This window comes from Primulina huaijiensis, chromosome 16 (assembly GCF_012295235.1).
Source record: "Primulina huaijiensis isolate GDHJ02 chromosome 16, ASM1229523v2, whole genome shotgun sequence".
NCBI lineage: Eukaryota > Viridiplantae > Streptophyta > Magnoliopsida > Lamiales > Gesneriaceae > Primulina > Primulina huaijiensis.
This window is the reverse complement of record NC_133321.1, coordinates 17,210,318-17,233,348: the sequence shown is the minus strand read 5'-3', so window position 1 is coordinate 17,233,348 and position 23,031 is coordinate 17,210,318. Positions and strand designations below refer to the sequence as shown.

The window sequence follows — 23,031 nt, the reverse complement described above, 5'->3', positions numbered from 1 at the left end:
ATTAATTAATTAATGAAGGCACTAGAAACACGACACATGCTCGCCAAATAAATGCTCTTTTTTCTACAAATAAATTCTGTTGGTGGAAGTAACCAACGTTACACATATTATATAATAATTAATTTTTAATAATTGTACCATACTCCTATACAATATTAATAATAAGGTCAAGAGGTATCGAGTAATTAACTTATTCGAAATTTATCTATAATCATCATATTTTTTTATTTTAAAATTATTACCCATCATCACGACACTTGGCTTTAGTGGTGTTAATCGGTCGGTTCGGTTCTGTTTTCGATTTTTTATTTCGGTTTTCGGTTTTAGAAATATATAATCCGATATCTGAACCATTTTTCTTCAGTTCGATTCGGTTTTCTACCAAAACGGTTCCGTTATTTCGGTCGGTTAATTCGATTTTGGTATAATTATTTAAATTAATAATATAAATATATTGTAAAATATAATATGTTAACTTTCTACATGTTTTCTTAGTAAAATATTTAAATATAAGGTCTAAATTAATTAAACAAACAACAATCAACTAAAATTTTTTCAAAATAGTTTTTCATTCACTAAATATCATATCAAAATATATAATATAAATAAAAATATAAAAAATTATTGATTTAATGAAATTTCGGTTTTTTCAGTTTTGATATATGTAATCTGAAACCGAACCAAATAAACTTCGGTTTTAACATTTATATCCGAATTACAAAATTCGACTTTCGGTTCGGTTCGGTGTTCGTTTTTTCGGTTTGGATTTTCGATTTTTTCGGTTTTATCCGAAGTTTGAACACCCCTACTTGATTGCACCGCCCAAATCCCCTGAAACGTTCTCACTTAGGGACATATTATAAATATACATCAATAAAATGATAAGTAAAAAATTTTAAGGTAAAAAAATAATAAGTAATTCAACTAAATAATAATGAACGAAAATTGCATCATTAACAACGACCAAGATTCTATTTAGGTCACTTTTCATGAAAATTTCTGTTTATTTATGACTTTTTTTTATATTGTGGCATTTTTTTTTGTCTACGAGTAAGAGAATACTTAGAGCAACAATACTAAGGGCAACTTCAACCCCGCTATTTTAGTACAGAAAATTGTTCTATAATGGGGTTGCACTATATTGCCAAAGGAACATCAACTCCGAACGTAAAAATGATTGTCGATGAGTATATCAGATTTCAAGAATTTCTTACTCGATATTAAAAGATAAAAGACAAAGATATTCACTATGTACTATGAAATGATTTAATTTATCATTTATGGGAGGAATATAGTTCAAATATTTGAAGTTAGATTCATATTATGTTGTTTAAATAAACTTTATATATTCAAGTTATTTATCAATATTCAAGTTATTTATCAATTTTAACAATAAATTACTTGTATTCATTTACGTGGTTAAAATTTTACAGTCATATCTGTAAACAAAACCATTATATTAAAACGTGATATACTATTTTTAAAAAAATACAGAAAGAATAAATATATTACAAATAAATTCTTAAAAACTACAAATCATTTGTTAACTAGTAATAACGGTTTATTTAAAGGTAAAATGATAATGATGGTAATATCAAGAATACAGCAACAACATCCGTCTTCCGGTAGCTTCGATGCTACATGTGGGACTGTCTCCACATGGTTTGGATGGACAAGATTCACACACATATGTGATTTTAAAAAAATTAGTAGACCTCATGTATGTATGACTAAATTTGGGTCCTTGATTCTATCATGGAAGTAATGCCCTACACGTACAATGGAATCAACCCCGTCTTCTTGCGTCGCTCATCATTTTATTATAATTTAAGTTTCTTTGAGTATAATCGCGTGTAAAAAAAATGTTTTTTTTTAATTTTAAAAAATGCAGAAGTTGTTTTTAAATCTAATTTTTTTTTGTCGTAAACGAATAAATAAAATAAAGGACCTTGAAGTACATATTTTGAAACCTTGAATGTCTTATATAGGTCAACCAGTTTCCTCATTTTCCATATTTTTAACATACGTATGAATATAATTCTACAAATGCAAATTTTTTTGATAACATTATTCAAATTTTTGAATCCCGAACCGCGGAGTCCTTACTCGACCATTTTAATATCCCCTACTAACAGAAAAAAACATTTCAAATAGGCTCGATGTTGATGCCATGAACAAATATCAAACTGAGCATCTGCAGCTACAAATTGCAGATGCAAACAGTTGTCTAAAATTCATCAGCAGATACTAGAAAAATACCCCCTGAAAAATGGTTGAGATCGTCGACGAACATAGGCAGGCTGCAAAGCTACAACCGGTTCTCTTGTCAACACCACCACGACAATAGACAAAAGAACCTTGAACAGTTTAATCACCTTGTAAAATCAACAGGTAAGCAAAATATCTAAAAATGTTCCACCAGTGCAAGATGCCAAACAGGTTTATCCCCACTTCTATCATTTTAGAGAATTCTGAGGGGGTTCAGCCATAGATTAGCCAAGAATTCCTGCTTCTCCATGAATAAAAGGTATTCAAAAAAATCAGAAAAAGAGGAAATGCAAAAAGAAGAAGGTTGGAGCTACAAGAATTCTGAGGGGTTCAGCCATAGATCAGCCAAGAATTCATGCTTCTCCATGAATAACAGGTATTCAAAAAAATCAGAAAAAGAGGAAATGCAAAAAGAAGAAGGTTGGAGCTACAAGGTTGCATTGCTTGTGTATCTCTTCTCATAAATGCCAGTTACTTGATCAGCCACGGCCCACACAATTGCCTGACCAGGTGGGATTCTCATTAGCCGAGGCAATAATCCTCTCCACAGTGCACGCAGCCCTTCCTCTGCATATATTGTTTTGATAGCATGAAACAAGCCTTTATACTTTAACTCACCTCCAGACCGATTCTGAGCCATAAGCCTCGTTTTCACCACATCAAAGGGACCTGTACACACCGGACCAGCAGTCCCTGCAAGAAATCCCGATATCATAGACTGCCAAGGCAGGAGCACCTTCCCGTCACCATCATGCTTTCTCCACAAAATCCCATCAAAGGCATTCTTGGCTGTAAACATTGCAGCTTGGTTTGTTCCATTACGTATGATAGTTGGGGTGGCTCCTGCCCACAGACCAAGAAAGCCCTCTTCACGAATGATCATTTGAGCACAATTAACAGGGCCCTTGTACTTGAGGAGCTCGGGACTCAAGCCTCTCTGCTGCTGCAGTCTTATTTTCACCACCTGCATTGATCAATTTCAGCGCAGTAATTCAGCCCCATATCTAGTACCCACGTGTATTATGACAGAGTATTGCGATATTATACCAAGTGCAACCGCTATTATAGATTCTTATTTCTCAAAAAGTCATACAAACTCTTTTTGAAGGACCACAGATGTCATGCTTAACAAGACAGACAAAACAAAAAAGGACATGTCCGGAATTTGCAGAGAAGATCAATTCAAATGGAAGCTTTTTTTATAAATAACCATGATGTTTCCAGAAGCTGTGAAAGCATAGAAATTGATTGTTATTTGTTAATATAAATCCTTGAAAACATCTCAGCAATCTAAACCTCCCTTGTATTTTGCTCTGTTAAACCATATTAACTCGGAAGAACTTGAAATCAATGCCATCAGCATGTTTTCCATGGAACGGAGACTATATTTTGTGGTCTGTATGCATTATAATGTTCAGAGCCGCACTAATGGAACTCATGTTCCTGCCATATGCAGCAGTTAAGATTGTGCTTCTGTTGGATTAAATACATAAAATCAACACACAAAATACATACTCCTCTCAACTATTGATATACTCCTCTCAACTTTTGATCGTGATAGAGTAGAAGAGAAGAAAACACGTGATCTTATCTTTTAACTACAAACTTGTAATCAAGAAACAATAGCAATATGTGGGATTATCTTGCTCATTAAAAGTTGAATTACTATGCATAATCCAATTATTCACAGCCACATTGTGACATTTTCCAGAAGGCAGAATCTCCCAATCTGCAATTGATGTAACCGTAACACCGTTTGAAAGGTAGAATTTCATTCTTAGCATTTTTTTTAGAAACAGCTGATCTAAAATGACATATATTTCTGCACTTTAATTAATATCAGCAACCACAATTAGTGACCCCCAACACCGAGGGAGAAAAGAGAGAGAGAGAATTATCAAACAAGTTAAAAGAAAAATTCAACTAACAAACCTCGAAGGGGGTGACAATAACAAGAGCTTCAAGCACACCAGCACCGAATCCAGCTACCATTCGACCATGATGGCTCAGATTTCCCGTCTTAGAGTCCTTGAACGCAGACTGCAGGACGGCATTGGACCCCATCCGCAGTGCGTACTTTAGCGTCAAATGAGTGGCAAACGGCGTCAATCCCTTCCAGAGGGCCCGCAAGCCTTCGTTACGCGTGATGGTGGTACCGCAGTGAATGATGCCTCTGTAAGAAGCGGAGCGGTCCAATTGGAGCCGAGTTTTGATGACGTCGATCGGTTGCAAGCAGGATGCCTCCACTATTCCCCCTAGGGAACCCGACACGGCTTTTATGTACGGCGAGATTGTAGTGGTGCTTTTCTGATCACTCCGATCAGCCATTGAAATTGGGGAATAGCGAGGGTTTTGGCTAAGATTGGATTCTCTCAAATTTTTCCGTAGAACCGGTGATTTTCGGAGGGATTTTTGACAGAGGGTAGCTGTCGGATGGGAACCTGTGTATTATTCCATCATTTCGAACACCCGGGAAGAGCTGTCGCACTTGTGAGTTTCTGTCCAATCACTGTTGATTGGGCTTTATAGTCCAGCCCACCCATTTCCCCTGTTGTGGTTTTTTACCCGATTAAATTGATGAATAATCGAGTATGAAGAAGGAGACATGCCTTAAATAATCATATACATACCGAACATGAATATCCAATTAAATTATTATATATGCGAGTGTGATTTTTTGGTGATGTTATCTCCGAGCTTGTTGGGAGCTCGGCTTGAGAGGTCGACTGGGATGATTTCTCATATGAGCTCTCGGTGTAACATGGTAAATGGGCACCAAGTTAGCCTTTGGATGATCTTCCAGTGAATCTGGTAACTTGGGATATTCGAAATATGCCTGGTCGAGAGTAGGCTGAGCATATCTCATAGAATTTTAAATTTCATTTGGTTAAAATTTATATATTTAAATTAAATTTATATAAAAAGTTTAAATATACATACATATATATTTCTCTAGAAAAATAAAATGTATTTGTTTATAATTTTTAACTGATTCGAGTTTTAAAATTGAATGTAATATTTTTTTTTAATTTTATGAAAATAATAAATTTAAAAGAAAAATCCTTAATTTGGATAGCTTTTTGTAAAAGAATTAAAAGAAAAATCCTTAATTGTGCAGATGGAAACATAGGCAAAAACTTGTGTGAGACGGTCTCATGTGTTGTATTTTGTGAGACGGATCTCTTATTTGGGTTATCCATGAAAAAGTATTACTTTTTATGCTAAGAGTATTATTTTTTATTGTGAATATCGATAGAGTTGACCAGTATCACAGATAAAAATTCGTGAGACCGTCTCACAAGACCTACTCAGAAACATAATAAAGATGATCTGCTTAGGGCATAAACCATCGTAATCTGCACCGTCAATTGAATGCATCGACGGCTAATGATCATTTAACAACTAATCCCGGATCCCTCTTTTTTACCGTCGATAAACGAAAGAGATCAACGGTTCATAATCACTCTTGCGGATAACAGCTCCCTATATAAAAAGTCGAAGCCCCTACTTTGCCATCGCATCTCCGCTATCAATCATTCAAATCCATCGGTTTAAAACCGCGAGAGCTTTAAAAATGTCAGGCAGGGGCAAGGGAGGCAAGGGTTTGGGAAAGGGCGGAGCAAAGCGCCACCGCAAGGTTCTGAGGGACAACATCCAGGGCATAACCAAGCCGGCTATTCGCCGGTTGGCCCGCCGTGGTGGCGTTAAGCGCATCAGTGGGCTCATTTACGAGGAGACCCGTGGCGTTCTCAAGATCTTCCTTGAGAATGTCATCCGCGACGCTGTTACTTACACCGAGCACGCCCGACGGAAGACCGTCACGGCGATGGATGTCGTTTACGCCCTCAAGAGGCAAGGACGAACTCTTTACGGCTTTGGCGGCTAAGTAATTGCAAGCCATAGGTTTAGTTGTTGGTTTTTAGGGCTTCTCATTGTATTTAAGTCCATCTTAAATTTTTTTGGGTTTTACTCTGTCAATTAAATGAATTGTGGTATCTGTCTATGTTTAAACTTGCAGAAATTTTACTTCTATTGCGATTGGTATCAATGACGTCGATTTTGAGTGCTGTTTCTTTGCTGATTTCAATCCAACATATATTTTAAGAAAGAACATGATCTTTAATACCAAATTTGATGAAGATGAATGAATGGAAAGATACCCCATGGGTCAGACCCTGCTTTGCATAATAATCAAGCTGCAATTTACATAAAAGAATTTGCCAACCATTTTGTCAGCTTATGCATCTTGAAGAATGGGTAATTTGTTTCTTCTCACATGATAATCAAGCCGCCGGAGATGTCTGACATTGAAGGTGGAGGCAGGAGGACTGTAAGCCTTGCTCTCACTCGGTAGGCAAGAGACAACTTGTTGAAAAGCCAAGATTACCGTGAGCGCGATTTTATCTGGCAACAAACAAAAGTGTTTCATTTTGCTATAAAACTTGTCCCTAAATCAGAAATGAATACATCCAAATCGCGTAAATGTAAGGAAGCTAAAAAAAACAAGGAGATAATGATGTGTCGTCGTTATATTCTTGGAGGTAAAAAGATCAATCTTGTTATTTCACTTCAAAAATTTAAATTTTATATGAAATTATTTAGTTGCCTCGCACGATTTAATGTAGTAATTTATTCTTGGTGGGGTTCAGCCAAATAGGATAAAACACACCCCTTCGTTGTACTCGTAGTAGCAGAATGATACACCAACAATTGAGGGCCAAAACACTTTTAATTATGATTTCAAATTATCATAGAAATTGGACACCGGAATTATTTTTTTTACAACAATCCATTCTTCAGAATCTCTTAATCCATCATGGATAATAGCTTCAAGATTACCATTACATATCTGAGCAGACTGAGTCGACAGCCTCACTTTCTTAGACAATATTCCTCCAACATTCAGCCATGACATTCCGGTCCACCTGAAGAATCTTGTAATACTCGACACCCATGCTTTTGCTCACTCAGCCTCCCAAGTGATCCATTGTCCACTGGTGCCGACAGATCAGACTATGTGCCACAAATGGGCCTCTGTAGCCCAACTACTGATTAATAGCCTTAATTTTAGTCCAAATCCAATCCATAATTTTAGTTTTCATTAAGAAGGGGCCCAACAATTTACACCCGACCACGGTTCCCAAAAACCGAGGAACCGTATCTAAAAATTGGGACCGAAATCGTTTTTTTTCAGTACTTGCTATTTCGGTTGCGGTTTCTCAAAATAAGGAACGAAACTATAAATTAATCTTAAATTTTAAAATTTTGAAGTATATATGTAGTGCAATTAAACCATTTGACCTATATAAATAAAAACTAGATATTAATATTATTGTATTGTAGTATATTGTTGAACAATTGATTTTAATTTTACTTTTGTGTCGTAAATTTTCTTTTAGACTTTAAATTTAAATTCAAACCGGATCAAACCGTAATCAAAACTGCTAAAAATGGAATCGAATCGTCAAAACCAGAACTGAACCATATCTAAACGGTTCGGTTCTAATCGGAGATGAGAAACGACTCCTTGATAGGAATTTCACCTTGTATTGGAACCATAATCGTCGGCTCCAAACCGGCAATATAAGACATTAAGACATAACTTATACTTTATGTATATTTATATCGTTTTATGTGATTAGAATAACAGAACCTCACATCATGATATACACAACATCATTGTAAATGCTCAAACGAAGAAAAAGGATGGACAATTTGAAAGCAAATACTGAATTTCGGAAAAATAACAGGCGGCTTTGCTTTTCAGGTTGAATCGAGGGAATGTAAATGTAGATAACACGTCCGACAAGCAATAACGTCGCCTCACCCACAGGTTCGGGTGAATAGACATCTAACATACCAAGAAGACAGCGGTGGATTATTTATTGACGATGCTTTTACCCCTAACCGAAGTATAACAAACAGAAAACACGAGGATCCAATGTAAGCCAAGTCATGTATGTGCACACACAAGAAAAAGAAGATTTCTTTATACTCCTTGGGTATTCATCGGACAGGCCACAAGCCATTCATCGTTTACAAAGACAAGCTACAGTTGGTCAAAAAATAAAGTTTAAAAAAAGCAGTAAGTTGCATCGTATCATTATTCATCACATTTACTTGTCAAAAACATAAACTTTCAAGGACACGTGCTGCTAATTACTCTTGGGATGTATACTGAAACAGTGACGGCTCGACGCGAAACATAAAATCAAAAACATTCTTCTCTTTTTTAAGAACATTCGCAATAAGTATCTTTACAACAAGAAAATTTAAGTCTACTATGGAATTTTCTTCACAGAAAAAAACACTCTACATGTCTTGAAACTTTATAGATACAGTGAACTGTGGAACTGCTGGGAGGAAGTAATCACCCACTAAGTGTATCATGATTTCAGTCTTTGTTACGGAAAGCCGGCACTAACTTACTCAACCAATGAATTGGCCAACTAGTTCAACAAAACTTCAAAATGAATCACTTGCCTGTTTCGAGATTCTTTGGCAAATTAGTTCATCGCATTTCATAACGAGCGGGCTAATTGGGACCAGCAGTCAAGTTGATGATTCCTTTGACACATCTGTCACTGCTTCCTTGTTTGAATTCCCATTTTCTACAGACTGGCTCTGAGTTGGTTTTGGTTGACTAGATGCTTGAGCATCTGATGCAATGCCAAGAACCACCAGCGAGGACCTGAAATGGGGGAAAAATTATCCATAGTCAATCCAACCCCACTATCAAAACACAAAATCAGCTTGATAAGCTCTGTGTGTGTGTGTGATAAAACCTTGGAAGTGAGGATCTTATGTGTGGTTGGTTTGCATGGGCAACCAAAGGAGACTTGAGAGCAGGTGTTCTGTTCAGCGCATTTTCAAGCTGCGCCGGAGGTAGCTGAAAAGATTAAGAAAAAATTTTCCGTCGTAAACAAATCCCACGGTACGTCATCAAGATGATTTATTACTGCATAAAGAACGTTCCAGTGCAAAACCTCAAGAGAGCAATTATAAAGCGTTTGTTGCACACACAATATACAACCAGTTCCTAACCTTAGAAAGAATATCATGTGTAATGATGCAATCCAAATTTGCACCAGGTGAACATCTCATTCTCTTTGGCTTCATCCCATTGTCTGGGAAGAAATTATTGAATGATGTAACTCTAGAATTCTGAGAACAAATTGTTGAAGTTTAAAAGCTCCTTTTCAAAATGTTCGGAGATCCTAACAATTTTTTTACTCCAACACTTAATTTTGTTTTTTTCGACATTCCCAATTGATTATCTAAAGAATTCTCAAAAACTGTAGGCACTTCTATAATGAACAAATGGAGAGCTTGTGCATTTAACAGATCTATAGTCCAACTAGCCTTAGAAACAACTCATAGATTCCTAAGCTTAAAAGAATTCTCTACATAGATTATAAAAAGTGTATAAAAAATTTCAAACGGACTACAACTACTGCAATTCTTATTAGGTGAAACACTTTCAATGATAATAAGATAGGGTTCAGCAGGGCCAAGTTTTTTTTCATTGAAGAATGAGAATGCGGTAATTAAATACAAAGATTATGATTGGAACATGACCGGTTAAATTGACCACATAGTGATTCTGGGAGGAGGAAATGACTAAAAATTGACAATTTAGAGTTTACGACACACCTGAAGCAGCACACCAAAGGATTGTGGCTTTGTCAAAAGAGCACACTTCATGAATCCTACCCACAGTTTTGGGTATTTCCATATCTGAAATTTATGCATAATCACATATATTACCTAGCAGAATAGGAAATGTTTTTAATTTGCGATATGTGGCTGATAACTGATGAGGTACCTGCTTGCTAACAAGACGAGAAAGAATCTCCATTATGAATTCTACCTGAAAAAGGTTATCCGCAAGAGTCAAAAGACTAACAAAAGGAGGTACGCTGGCATTATCTATTGACATAAAAGGAATGAGATGGATTCTCTACTGCTACAAGTATAGGCTACAGTAAAGTAATCTATTTGAGAAGGAATATCTTGACATCCTAAAATAAAACAAATTCTGACACGTGGATTCACGGTCTCTGTACACAAGGTATCATGAAAATAATAATATAAATGTTTGTGGAAATATTTTTCTCACTTGAACATGCATGTAACTGTATACTTGATTAACAGCATGTAGACAATGGGCATCTAACAAGCACACCAAGTTGGAAAAAGCATAACAGAATCAGGGTGCTAATAAATAGCTTGCACTTACCAGAGAAGGAAAAGCCCCTATGGCCTGCAGTACTGTCCGCATAAACAACAAGGGTAGAGGAATTTGCTCAACCTACAATGCAAATGTAATGTGATTTATCTCAACATTGTAAGCTAAAAGTTACAAGTCTCGAGTTTTTAAAGGTTATTACCAATTGATTCAAGACCTTGGCTAGAACTTGCTGAGAGAATATGTCTCGCTGCTCAAAACAAACGTTACAAGCATCTGTGACCTGCTTAAAAGGATATTTCCAGTTAATAAGTTGATCCATCATAATCAATTCATAAGTTAGAATGATCATTGCCTTCTTCAAAGGAATTCCATCCCTCTCAGGATCAATCCCATGGATGGCAATTAACGATTCAGCTGGAGTCAACACTGGACCAGAGTTATTTAACCCCTGGACATAACAATTTGAAAGCGAGTTTGTTTAGTAAAAGAATAACCAGACTGACCGTGAAGAAAAAAAGTATCAGTTTTCTAAAGGGGTGCTCACATGCATGTTATACAAACTGAAATTATGAAAGTTGAGTTAAAAAAAATGGTACAAAAAATAGATGCGTGGGCACACCAGAAAATTATTTTTATATAGGCTTTGGTTAATTCAATATGATTAAACAGATTCAAATTGCTCTATAAATAAAAAAATGAGAGAAAAAATAAGATAGCTTTTTGTTCATCAAAAGGAATTCCTCAAGGGATGCATAGAAACTATTACAATGTAAAGTCGAAATACAAGACTATCAAACATCCAAATACAAATGATATGTTCCACAAACAGTAGAGCGCTTTTTTGTGCTGTGCCGGTTGACTAGCAAAATTTTTTCCAAAAAATATGACCTGATACACAGTTGGATACCTGAATAACTCGAGAGAGAGCTACTTGAAACTTATCCGGTGGAGCATTCACAAGATATGGAAAAATCCGCATAACCTGACAAGGAAAGGAAAAGATTTGGTAGTCATAAATGGAGATGACACCAAAGAAAGCATAAAAACCATCCTTACACCAGCAGAAAACAAAAAAAATTGAGCAAGCATGGGAGGAAGATTTAATCAGTTAAAATCATTTCCAGCTCAAGCTTCATTTACCACCATATGGTGAATCTAGTGAGACCAACAGAGAAAGCAACAGTGATGGAAGCAGAACATTTGAGAACACCTCGAAACCCTTCGACCCATTGAGTATCACCACACTGTGTATAGATCAATAGAGAAAAGGAGAATCGAATGGCATACCTTAAAATATTTATACATGATGATTACCGATGAAAAAATTGTTAATGGTGTTCTATGGATCGCTGCCTCTAATAGTGTTAGCAACTAGAGCTTACACGACCATATCCCGTTTATAGAGAACTTAATGGAAAAGCAGATAAAGTATTTATTTTCTATTAATTGAAATGGGCCAAGAGTACGATAATTTCAGTAAGTCAGAGGGGACCCTTGGTAACTGCAGGCTGTAAGGACGGAAGAAAATCCCTCACAGGCAGAAATTGAAGCAAGATTTATTAAATGGAGTAAGATCAGGTTAAAAAATATTTAGCAAGAGTAACCGCAGACGTCAAAAAGAAATTATTAACAAAGACAAATCCAAAATAATCAGTGGAAAGGATTAAAAACCTCGTTTTTAGGCAGGAAAGGCAGTATCGGAATAAGAATGTCTACATCCTGTAAAAAATCACAAGTTAAACTAGCTGTAACTTACAATTCAATTAAGTCTGATTTGACAATAAATACCAGAACATAAATAGAGCATAATTTTCAACTTATAGATGCTGTACAGAACTGAAATAAAATAAAAAAATTAATTCTTCAGTGAAACATCATGTTGAAATAGACTCATCATTGGTTTAAGTAAATGATAGAAAGCATTGCTACATGAAAGTTAAATTGAAATTTTAAAGGAATAATCCAACATAGAAAAGGCACAGAGGGGTCGAATAGTTGTTAAAGTGAAAGATATAATGGCCACCTTAATTTTTGTATCATATAACCTTCGTATGGTAGCTAATAACTCTGGAGAAGGAATTGTTCCATCGGTAAGTGTATGCACAGCCTGCATTTGTATACTTGATTACCAGCAAAATACAAACATTTCTACTCACACCAGTCGTGACAAGAATATAAAAAACAAAACCTGCATCAAAAGTTCTTCACTTTCAGATGGAAAGTCTGACATAATATCAAGGAGCTCATGGGATGAACCAATTGTTCGAACAAGCAATGGGAGTTGGTGATGAACTGCCTGTGCATCATACAGCTATTGTTAAAAACAATACATAAATTTGACCAGTGTTTAACACTATAGTAAAATATAATCATGACTGCATCAAACCTGCTTTGCCACCTCGGACATGCTTTTATAAACATCAAATATTTGACGAATAAGGGAGTGCTTCTGATAACAAGACAGAAAACTACCATGTCTCAGACCAAACAAGCAAATTATTCACAATGGAAAGTAAACAATATTTAAAAAAAACATGACAATAAGAAAACCTTTGTGCAGAGGGCAAAAAATAGAGACATGCAACGTTGCACTTCAGCTACAGCAGAAGATTGCCCGCTTGCAGATGTAGCCACATGCTGAGTGTCATCAGCAATGTTATTTATTTTCGCTCCCGTTGGTTGATTCTCACTTGATATCTTCTCATCCTAAATATAAAGGATACCGAAACACAAATTCCAAAAGTAAATGACTTTGCTTAGAAAGTCTCGCCAGAAAATTTGGATTCTCAGATTATAGGGCAAGAATAGACTTTACTTTATAAAGCTAAATAATACTATGTTGATTTCATATGCTTTATGACGCCATCATGCCTCCTTTCTTTCTCTTTGCCCCCCAAAATAGTTCAAGGAATAACGCTACTTTCTATTTCCCCGGTGTACGTTCTTTTACAAACTTTGCACACTGAGGCACTTGAATATAAGTTATGTAAACACTTAACTACTGATAAGACGTTAAATCTGAGATAGTTACCATCAGCAATTGCATAACATCAGCCTCATTCGTAACAACTGTTTGATTGTCATTGGCAACCGACAGCAACATTTCCTTGGCAAAATCTTCAATTTTTTCAGATATGAATGATAAAGGATAAAGTTTATTGGCCACCTAAGTAGTTGAAACAACATAAATTGAGTTCGTAATAGTTGTTTTGGGGAAAAAACCACTAGAATAGTAAAAGAGTAAGTAAATCATTTAGTACCAGACGTATTGCCTTCATGCTTACTTCTTCAAGGTGATGAACAGAACTCTATGAAAAAATAAAGGAAAAAAATCATATCACCCTCCAGTAAGGAAAGCAATCACAAAAGAACTAAGAGGTCAGGGCAAGAATGTACAATACTACAATCCAAAATAAATCCATTAGGCACCTAAAAAAACAAATCTGGAAATCTGGAACACATTCAAGGGAGAGAAATTAGGCTCGCAATAGTATTCCGGAAAGGGGCTGGTGATTACAAAGTCGATGATCATGCAGACTCAACAAATGTTGCAAGCTACACTAAAATAGGTGATCCACACGTACGACTGGGCTAGTTTACCTATAAGGAAACCTCAAAACCATTTCATTGCTAGACAAAATATATGTTTCATATGGTTTCTTGATAATAATTCTTGAAGACCACCCTCAGCCAATTTTGACGAGCCAAAATCTAAAAATGCAATGCTGGAGCCTGGACTTTGAAAAGCAGAAAGTGCGGAGAAAATAGAGACTAGCATCTAGTCCCTTCAGGGGAAATGTTGCATGGTGAAACATAGTAAGAAGAAAACCTTCAAAGCAATTTTGAGGGTAGCATCTCGGATTGGAGGTCTCAGTAAAATCAGGCTCCACACGATACTGAGGCCCTGGATAACTCGATCTCCACCATGTAACTCTTTATCATCTGCATTGCATCCAGGAGAACACAAGCACTCCAACAATTTAAAAATTGAATTTGGTAAATAAGGAACTTCCCCAAGCAATCTATTTAGAGATTTGTCAGAAGCAGGAAAAGAATCCCTTAGCGTTTCTGACTGCATGAAAAACAGGACAATGTTATAAGAGTGCAATACCCCATGCATTTATAAGTAACAAACCAGGACACAAGAGACATGATATTTACCACGTGGAGAAGAAAAGTTTCATAAACAGATGTAGCGGTTGTAGAAGAAAAAAAGTCTCGGTCTTCTTCTGCCTCACCAAATAGCCTGTAGAGGACGCGCAATGTTATCTCGTGCCCCTGGAAACATGCATAAATCATCCGCATGGTAGAAAACCATAAAGCAAAAAAGAACTGCAAATCCACTAAAAATAGATGAATTCAATTTCGTACGCATCACAAAACTAAACCAGTCTCATAAGATCTCCAATAATCACATATTAACTCAACTAGGTGAGAACATATATAAATTAGTAATATGCTACATGTGGATCCTAATTCAGGAAAGACCACTCAAAAGTGTTGTAAACTACAATTAGCTACAAAAACAACCACAAGATGATGCTTTTGCAGAAGGAAAAAAGTCATAGAGTAACTACCCAAAATTTTTAAAAAAAAGTCATACAAAGATTACATGCATAGAAACATTAATTTTAGCGATGTCTCACACTTCTAATAGCTTTAAATATTAGATGATGTAGCCATTCCCCATATTCTATGACCAAGCCAAGAGGCTAAGTACTTATTCCAAGTCTCAATGTCTCTCATTTAGGAAAGTGTTATTGCCACTAGGTTAAGGTTCATACAAAGAAAGATGTGAGGGTGCATTCTTACATGTCACACATCTCAAACAGCTCATATTTTTTACAAATGAGGTCATCCAATGAAGAGAAAATGAAACCAATTGGCTGCATTATTGATAAGCACATGGAAGTGACGAGGTTGACAAGAACTTACCATAAAAGCAAGAATAGTTTTCAATTCAGTTAAATAAAGATTGAAAAGATAATGAGATTTCTTGGATCCAGAAAAAACAAATTGTACTCAATTCAAGCTACCTCATGTTTTACGTAGTCTGAAAATATATGCATCTTTAGCAACTTCCATGGATCTAACTCTGAAGGAAACTGCATCAAACAAAATCCTGGTAACAAAACCTCAGTGAAAACATCATCACAAGATTCAGACACACTTATGTAGCGGGGGTTTACCTCAATTCCTGAGTGTGCAAGAATAGAAACACGCAGTTGCCATCCTCCAGCAGCTGTAACTTGCTTATAAGCATCAATAATGCGCAAAAAAGCAAGCTCTTGTAGCTGATCCTTCTGTTCATCGACAAGGACAATGACAGGTGCTGTTATCTTGGGGAAAACCAACTGTGCGATCATCCCGAGAGAAGTTGGCGTTGAGGAATTGATGCTAGTTGAATCTGTTACGGCCACTTTAGGGCTAAGCTCCTCAGACCTATCAGTTGACAAAGATTGAGCCAATTCTACAGGAGAATTACCAAAATTAGTGGCTTTGTCATTATTAGCATCCTCTAAATTGGTAGAATTTGATAAAAGAGCGGTTAAATTTTCATCAATTCTGCCATCCTGAATGGACAAAGAAAGACCGGGTATTTCTTCCTCCTGAAGTTTGGCATCGGTGACTTCAGATTTTATGGCTGAATGACCAGTATGAATTCCAGATGGAATATCTTCACGAGAACCAGATTCAACAGTAGATACTGATGCTTGTTGACTAGAAAAATCTAGGCCGTCATATGCAACATTTCCGTCACCCACAGTAGCCTGTGTTACCTCTTCTTCTTGAGCATGCTAAAGAAGCAATCAGGTTAATGCACTGACAAACAAGCAATTGAATGCAAACCAACTTATAGAAGGAACAACACATGCTACTCTATATATAATTTACAAAGGGAATGAGTAAGCAAATCGGATTAGATGAAACTTGCCTCAAGCTCTCTTAAACCTGAATGATGATGAGATCCAGTTTTATCTTCTTTCAGTTGGGAAGAGCTTGGATGTGAAAGTATTTCTGTCAATAACAAGGACAAATTTTTTATATGGGCATCATGTTCAACACCAGGAGGAGGACCTATATCCAGAAGTGGGACTTCATCTCCTTCAGATTTAGGGTATATGGGAGGAAGATTACGGATGTTAGCCATAACTACGTCAGCTAGCAAGTCAGCTGATATGCTCGAAATGAGAATCTCCAAAGATGCAGCTGCCTTTTCACCCTGAGCAACCAATGTACTAAACATAGCAACAAGCTGTGGAACTGGTCCGCTCTCTGCAGCTGTAATGGATGATGCTCGCCCAACTGAAGGGACATTGACCTGATTCCCTTTTGGATCATGGACTGATCCATCTATAACGCCAACTGTTGATTTTACACGTTTTCCAGACATATTATCCTGATTAAAATCTGAACCATCATGCAATCCTGGTCTTTTCCTCCCTGCATAACTCTGTTCAACGGCAAGTGCTCCGTCAGAAGATTTACCATCGTGAAAGAAACTTGAGAGATTACTTGCATGTGTTTCCTTTCATCATAAATTACCAAAGTACATGGATAAATGAATAGAGGCATGTAGAAGGATGTTAATAAGGTATGATCAATGGCAAGAGGGGAGAGGCTAACGTCTCCAATCCTCCTCCCAAGGGAAGGGTTTACTTCTCCTTAACAGGAAAGATCGTCTCATCACTCTTATTTTCCTCCTTTGCCAACATTTCCACCAAAGAGTAAGGGCCATGCCCCTCCCCATCTTCAAATACCAATGCACACTCCGCGCAAACCCCCCACACCCCCCAAACAACACAAATTTTTAATATAAACAAACTAATACCTCATGAGTCTGAGAAATATGTGAATCATCTTTCAAGTCTATTGTTCCATTATTCTCACGCATTAGGTTCCATTCTTGTTCAGATGATTTTCCAAGTTCCATTTCGCTGAGTGCACTAAGAAGACGGTCCCGCCACTAAATAAAAAAAGAAAAGATCGAGTATCAAATCCAAAATAATGCCAGAAATTCCAAGAGCTAAAAGATTACAAGGTCAAAATCAATGTGAAATTACACCAGCTAAAATAATAGGACTAGAAAACAATTCTCTTGGGCTGATAATGAGTAGAAAAAAGAACAAGACATTTCAAAAACAGCTTCATGATGACAAAAATGTCGGGCAAACGCAACACAAGGATTGTCACTGGGAAGACTGAGGAGAATAAAGTGGTTTCTAAGAATGCACATGTCCTATATGAAACACAAATCCTAAAAACCCAACCCCATAAAATAATATATACCGGAACAGCACCAGGGTGTGTACAATTCAAACAACATTCAAAAGCATTCTTCAAAGCATGACGTGACCCAGAAATATGAAAGTCTTCGCTAGCAGAGACTGAAGGATCCAAACCGAGTAAAACTGGCAATATTCGACCATAAAAGGCTGGCCTTTTCCTTGCAACTGTTGAAAGACTGAAACAACAGAACCAAAATGAAAAAACAAAATAAAATAATAACAGTTAGAAAGAAAGACATCGAGCACTGACCTTTTGATCAGTACGATAATCATTAGATTACTAACTGATTTCACAGCAGGGAGTCTCAGTTGATCAAGCAGTTTACCCACACTTTTACTTGCTTCAAGTGACAGATCTCCAACATTAAGTATAGGATGACCTCCACGAAGCCACGAGACATTGAATTCCTCTACCAAAAAAATTAAGTTCAAATATGCATTTGAATGTATAATCTACATCCAGGTAACGCACCAAAACTTTACACTTACACAAATTAGAAACCAATTTACCTTCAGAAACTTGATCAGAGGAAGGTTCCAAAGAACCATTAGGGTCAGGTGAGTAAAGTAAAACAACTGATTCGACAAACTTTAATGCGGGCAACCTTCTCCCATCACTTCCCACCTTAGTGTATCGTTCGGCAGTTAGAAGATCCTCATAAACTTGCACATTCAAATAAATTATCATGTAATAATGCCACACTTACCTTAAACGCCAATGAGTATATCTCATCTCTTAACTTTAGTACATATTCCCAAGATGATTTAAGTGATTCATCAAACTCACTTGAGTACAAGCCCTGGTTATTACATATAAAAAAGAAGGAAAAAATATCAATTACAAACTGATTCACACCTAGAACAAATAATAAAATATTCATTAACATAGACAAGAAGCAAAAGAATATAACAAGGCCTATTTTCATGAAGGGCCAAAACAAAGGATTTAATAGAGCTTAGCACGCCCAAATGATCATCATCTAGTCCTATCAATGTCACATCAAAATTACAAAAACCAATAGGATATTAAGAACATAAAACATAAACCAACCTGACCAATAGGATATTAAGAACATAAAACATAAACCAACCTGGATCACAACTTTGATGAGAGTACACCGAAATATATCAATCGCACATGTGATAGCCTGGCGAGCAACAGCAGGTGCATCATCCTTCAGAATATTTATCAGTGCTGGTACAATTTCAGGCAAGAACTCTGAGTGCTTCGATCCAATTTGGCCAACTATCCTGCATTGATTGAAAACATTATGTAGACATGACTGTACAATGTAATCTCAATTCTAGTCCTCTTTAGCACTTTGATTCGGAAAGTAAACGATGCAACCTCAAGATGAACACATTTAATCCAGCAAGCTTAGTTCAAATCAGATTGGAACAGCTGAATAAAAGTGCTTGCTTTTACAATTAGGGGGGATATTTGTGTAGTATCCACACACTGAACCGATATTTCGAAAATTATTGCAACCACAGGCAAATTTCGAAGTCAATCTTTTTCCCATCAAGAAGCATAATTTGCTTGCAGAAGCCTAGCCTAGGTACATCATAGTGCAACTAAAATTTAAAATAAATTAGACGCGGCGGGAAATGAATTGAAGCTGTTCGTGAACAGAAACCCTTTCTGTCGCAAAACCTTACGGAAACCTAATATTCTTGCAGGATTTATAGCCGGATAATTAAAGAATATAGTGATTGAGGTTCACGTGAAGAAAGCTTGGATCGAACACAAAATTTAATTTCACCAAAGGGAGAGCCCAAACATGGTGAAGCTCAATTAGAAGGCAGCTGTAAAACGTGTAGTATAAAAGTTTCAATTTGATAACATGCAGTCAGTTGAGAGGGAAAATTTTTATCGCCAGAAGACACTAAAGGTTGATATTTGGCCTGTGAGTTTTTCGTAAACAAATGGGAAAATATTGCTTTCAGCAATTTAATCTTGACCTGCAAAACTCACACACACACATGGGAAACATTTGCTTTGACAATTTACTCTTGTTAATTGAGCTATTATACATAATTGGATTACAGAAGCGCATACTCAGTGATGGATTTCCGAACGGGGCTGAAACTATCAGAAAGGAGGTCAAGGAGAGGGTAGAGGAATTCCTCCAACAAAACAGAGTCCGCGCCACACAGCTCCTCTCGGAGCCGCCGCAGCTGGTTGAGCTTCGATGCAATGTCCCCGGAACCGCCGTACTTTACTGAATTTATTCGACCCGAAATCTTCGCTCGCGAAATCGAACCCGTCCTTTTGCCCACCATTGCAGCTGGCCACGAAAGGAAAGTAATTCAACAGTTTTCAGGACCTACGGGCAGAGAAATATGGCTTCCATGGTGTTCACACGGAGGTCTCCCCGGAGAGGAGCAGGGTAAACGATGACCGTTCCTCGGAGGTGTCAACTGAACAATAACAGCGTCGGAGTTCGGTTCGTTTGGTCGGCGATTCTTTGAGGGGCCCAAAATCCAAGTAACCCAATTTCATAAATTGATGAAGAAAATTCTTTATTGGGCCCAACTTGGTAATTCATATACAGATTTGGGCCTAACGAGTAGGGCAGGTTTGATACCACCTAAAAAACTATATCGAAAAAAGAAATAGAAAATTCATTCGGGCTATTATTATATTTTAATATAAGCTGAAAGTATTTATCCGTTTAGGCGGAGGAGGAAATCTCTGGTGTCGCTCGAGTTGAAGGGTGAAGTTACATGATTGTCGCTGATGGATTTGAAAAATGGTAAGTTCTGAGGAGAGAATTGTTCAAATGCTCATAAATTTATTTGTAGTTAAAAAAATAGTTTGGATGGTATTTTTAGTTTTAATTGATATTAAAAATTGGACAAAATGAGTACAATAATTTTTTTTTTCAATATTATCATAGCCAATAAATAGAAACTNATTTTTATATATCGTATGTCTGAAAAAATATTTATTGTGTATTTATATCATAAATTTTCATAATTTAATATTTATTTTGAACATTTTTTATTTTATAAACAATTGTTTATTTGATTTAGTAAATATATTTTATTTTTCTACAATTATACTTTCAAATTTAAATCATATATATGAGAGAGATATTATTATTATGTGTTTAAATTAAATTTTTTTGAATTTTATTTAATTTTCTTTTAAAAAAAATCAGGTTAATTTGGTTGATCGGGTTGATTCGGGTTCGGGTTCGGGTTCGGGTGTTTTCGGGTTGGCTCGGGTTGNAAGAGGCAAGGACGAACTCTTTACGGCTTTGGCGGCTAAGTAATTGCAAGCCATAGGTTTAGTTGTTGGTTTTTAGGGCTTCTCATTGTATTTAAGTCCATCTTAAATTTTTTTGGGTTTTACTCTGTCAATTAAATGAATTGTGGTATCTGTCTATGTTTAAACTTGCAGAAATTTTACTTCTATTGCGATTGGTATCAATGACGTCGATTTTGAGTGCTGTTTCTTTGCTGATTTCAATCCAACATATATTTTAAGAAAGAACATGATCTTTAATACCAAATTTGATGAAGATGAATGAATGGAAAGATACCCCATGGGTCAGACCCTGCTTTGCATAATAATCAAGCTGCAATTTACATAAAAGAATTTGCCAACCATTTTGTCAGCTTATGCATCTTGAAGAATGGGTAATTTGTTTCTTCTCACATGATAATCAAGCCACCGGAGATGTCTGACATTGAAGGTGGAGGCAGGAGGACTGTAAGCCTTGCTCTCACTCGGTAGGCAAGAGACAACTTGTTGAAAAGCCAAGATTACCGTGAGCGCGATTTTATCTGGCAACAAACAAAAGTGTTTCATTTTGCTATAAAACTTGTCCCTAAATCAGAAATGAATACATCCAAATCGCGTAAATGTAAGGAAGCTAAAAAAAACAAGGAGATAATGATGTGTCGTCGTTATATTCTTGGAGGTAAAAAGATCAATCTTGTTATTTCACTTCAAAAATTTAAATTTTATATGAAATTATTTAGTTGCCTCGCACGATTTAATGTAGTAATTTATTCTTGGTGGGGTTCAGCCAAATAGGATAAAACACACCCCTTCGTTGTACTCGTAGTAGCAGAATGATACACCAACAATTGAGGGCCAAAACACTTTTAATTATGATTTCAAATTATCATAGAAATTGGACACCGGAATTATTTTTTTTACAACAATCCATTCTTCAGAATCTCTTAATCCATCATGGATAATAGCTTCAAGATTACCATTACATATCTGAGCAGACTGAGTCGACAGCCTCACTTTCTTAGACAATATTCCTCCAACATTCAGCCATGACATTCCGGTCCACCTGAAGAATCTTGTAATACTCGACACCCATGCTTTTGCTCACTCAGCCTCCCAAGTGATCCATTGTCCACTGGTGCCGACAGATCAGACTATGTGCCACAAATGGGCCTCTGTAGCCCAACTACTGATTAATAGCCTTAATTTTAGTCCAAATCCAATCCATAATTTTAGTTTTCATTAAGAAGGGGCCCAACAATTTACACCCGACCACGGTTCCCAAAAACCGAGGAACCGTATCTAAAAATTGGGACCGAAATCGTTTTTTTTCAGTACTTGCTATTTCGGTTGCGGTTTCTCAAAATAAGGAACGAAACTATAAATTAATCTTAAATTTTAAAATTTTGAAGTATATATGTAGTGCAATTAAACCATTTGACCTATATAAATAAAAACTAGATATTAATATTATTGTATTGTAGTATATTGTTGAACAATTGATTTTAATTTTACTTTTGTGTCGTAAATTTTCTTTTAGACTTTAAATTTAAATTCAAACCGGATCAAACCGTAATCAAAACTGCTAAAAATGGAATCGAATCGTCAAAACCAGAACTGAACCATATCTAAACGGTTCGGTTCTAATCGGAGATGAGAAACGACTCCTTGATAGGAATTTCACCTTGTATTGGAACCATAATCGTCGGCTCCAAACCGGCAATATAAGACATTAAGACATAACTTATACTTTATGTATATTTATATCGTTTTATGTGATTAGAATAACAGAACCTCACATCATGATATACACAACATCATTGTAAATGCTCAAACGAAGAAAAAGGATGGACAATTTGAAAGCAAATACTGAATTTCGGAAAAATAACAGGCGGCTTTGCTTTTCAGGTTGAATCGAGGGAATGTAAATGTAGATAACACGTCCGACAAGCAATAACGTCGCCTCACCCACAGGTTCGGGTGAATAGACATCTAACATACCAAGAAGACAGCGGTGGATTATTTATTGACGATGC

The 23,031-nt window shown here is 36.4% G+C and overlaps 3 protein-coding genes across 7 annotated transcripts; 1 reads left to right on the top strand and 2 right to left on the bottom strand.

Moving 5' to 3' along the window:
- Positions 1 to 2,144: 2,144 nt before the first annotated feature.
- LOC140962159 (mitochondrial succinate-fumarate transporter 1-like) lies at positions 2,145 to 4,785 on the bottom strand. 2 transcript variants are annotated; one of them, XR_012172474.1, is made up of 3 exons: positions 4,201 to 4,785; positions 2,316 to 3,232; positions 2,145 to 2,247 (listed from the first exon to the last, which is right to left on the bottom strand). XR_012172474.1 is itself a non-coding variant. In XM_073421037.1 (2 exons), the coding sequence occupies exons 1-2, from the start codon at positions 4,594 to 4,596 to the stop codon at positions 2,696 to 2,698; spliced, it is 933 nt and encodes a 310-aa protein (XP_073277138.1). In that variant the 5' UTR covers positions 4,597 to 4,785; the 3' UTR covers positions 2,145 to 2,695. The 2 variants fall into 2 exon arrangements, 1 of the variants encoding a protein (XP_073277138.1); XM_073421037.1 differs by having other exon boundaries at positions 2,145 to 3,232.
- Positions 4,786 to 5,776: 991 nt separating this feature from the next.
- LOC140961749 (histone H4) lies at positions 5,777 to 6,271 on the top strand. Its single transcript, XM_073420432.1, has one exon. The coding sequence runs from the start codon at positions 5,843 to 5,845 to the stop codon at positions 6,152 to 6,154; it is 312 nt and encodes a 103-aa protein (XP_073276533.1). The 5' UTR covers positions 5,777 to 5,842; the 3' UTR covers positions 6,155 to 6,271.
- Positions 6,272 to 8,474: 2,203 nt separating this feature from the next.
- Positions 8,475 to 20,230, bottom strand: LOC140962134 (uncharacterized). Of its 4 annotated transcripts, XM_073421009.1 has the most exons (28): positions 19,808 to 20,230; positions 18,840 to 18,999; positions 18,456 to 18,548; positions 18,259 to 18,373; positions 17,999 to 18,158; positions 17,750 to 17,924; positions 17,292 to 17,426; positions 16,395 to 16,952; positions 15,945 to 16,257; positions 15,649 to 15,866; positions 15,496 to 15,564; positions 14,621 to 14,737; positions 14,289 to 14,531; positions 13,720 to 13,767; positions 13,491 to 13,625; positions 13,010 to 13,165; positions 12,846 to 12,908; positions 12,648 to 12,755; positions 12,483 to 12,566; positions 12,131 to 12,178; positions 11,367 to 11,441; positions 10,812 to 10,907; positions 10,659 to 10,739; positions 10,508 to 10,579; positions 10,094 to 10,138; positions 9,922 to 10,005; positions 9,054 to 9,157; positions 8,475 to 8,959 (listed from the first exon to the last, which is right to left on the bottom strand). In XM_073421009.1, the coding sequence occupies exons 1-28, from the start codon at positions 20,029 to 20,031 to the stop codon at positions 8,821 to 8,823; spliced, it is 3,918 nt and encodes a 1,305-aa protein (XP_073277110.1). In that variant the 5' UTR covers positions 20,032 to 20,230; the 3' UTR covers positions 8,475 to 8,820. The 4 variants fall into 4 exon arrangements, with proteins under 4 accessions (XP_073277110.1, XP_073277108.1, XP_073277107.1 ...); XM_073421007.1 differs by having other exon boundaries at positions 15,649 to 16,257; positions 18,852 to 18,999; XM_073421006.1 differs by having other exon boundaries at positions 15,649 to 16,257; positions 19,808 to 20,229.
- Between the last annotated feature and the right edge of the window lie 2,801 nt (positions 20,231 to 23,031).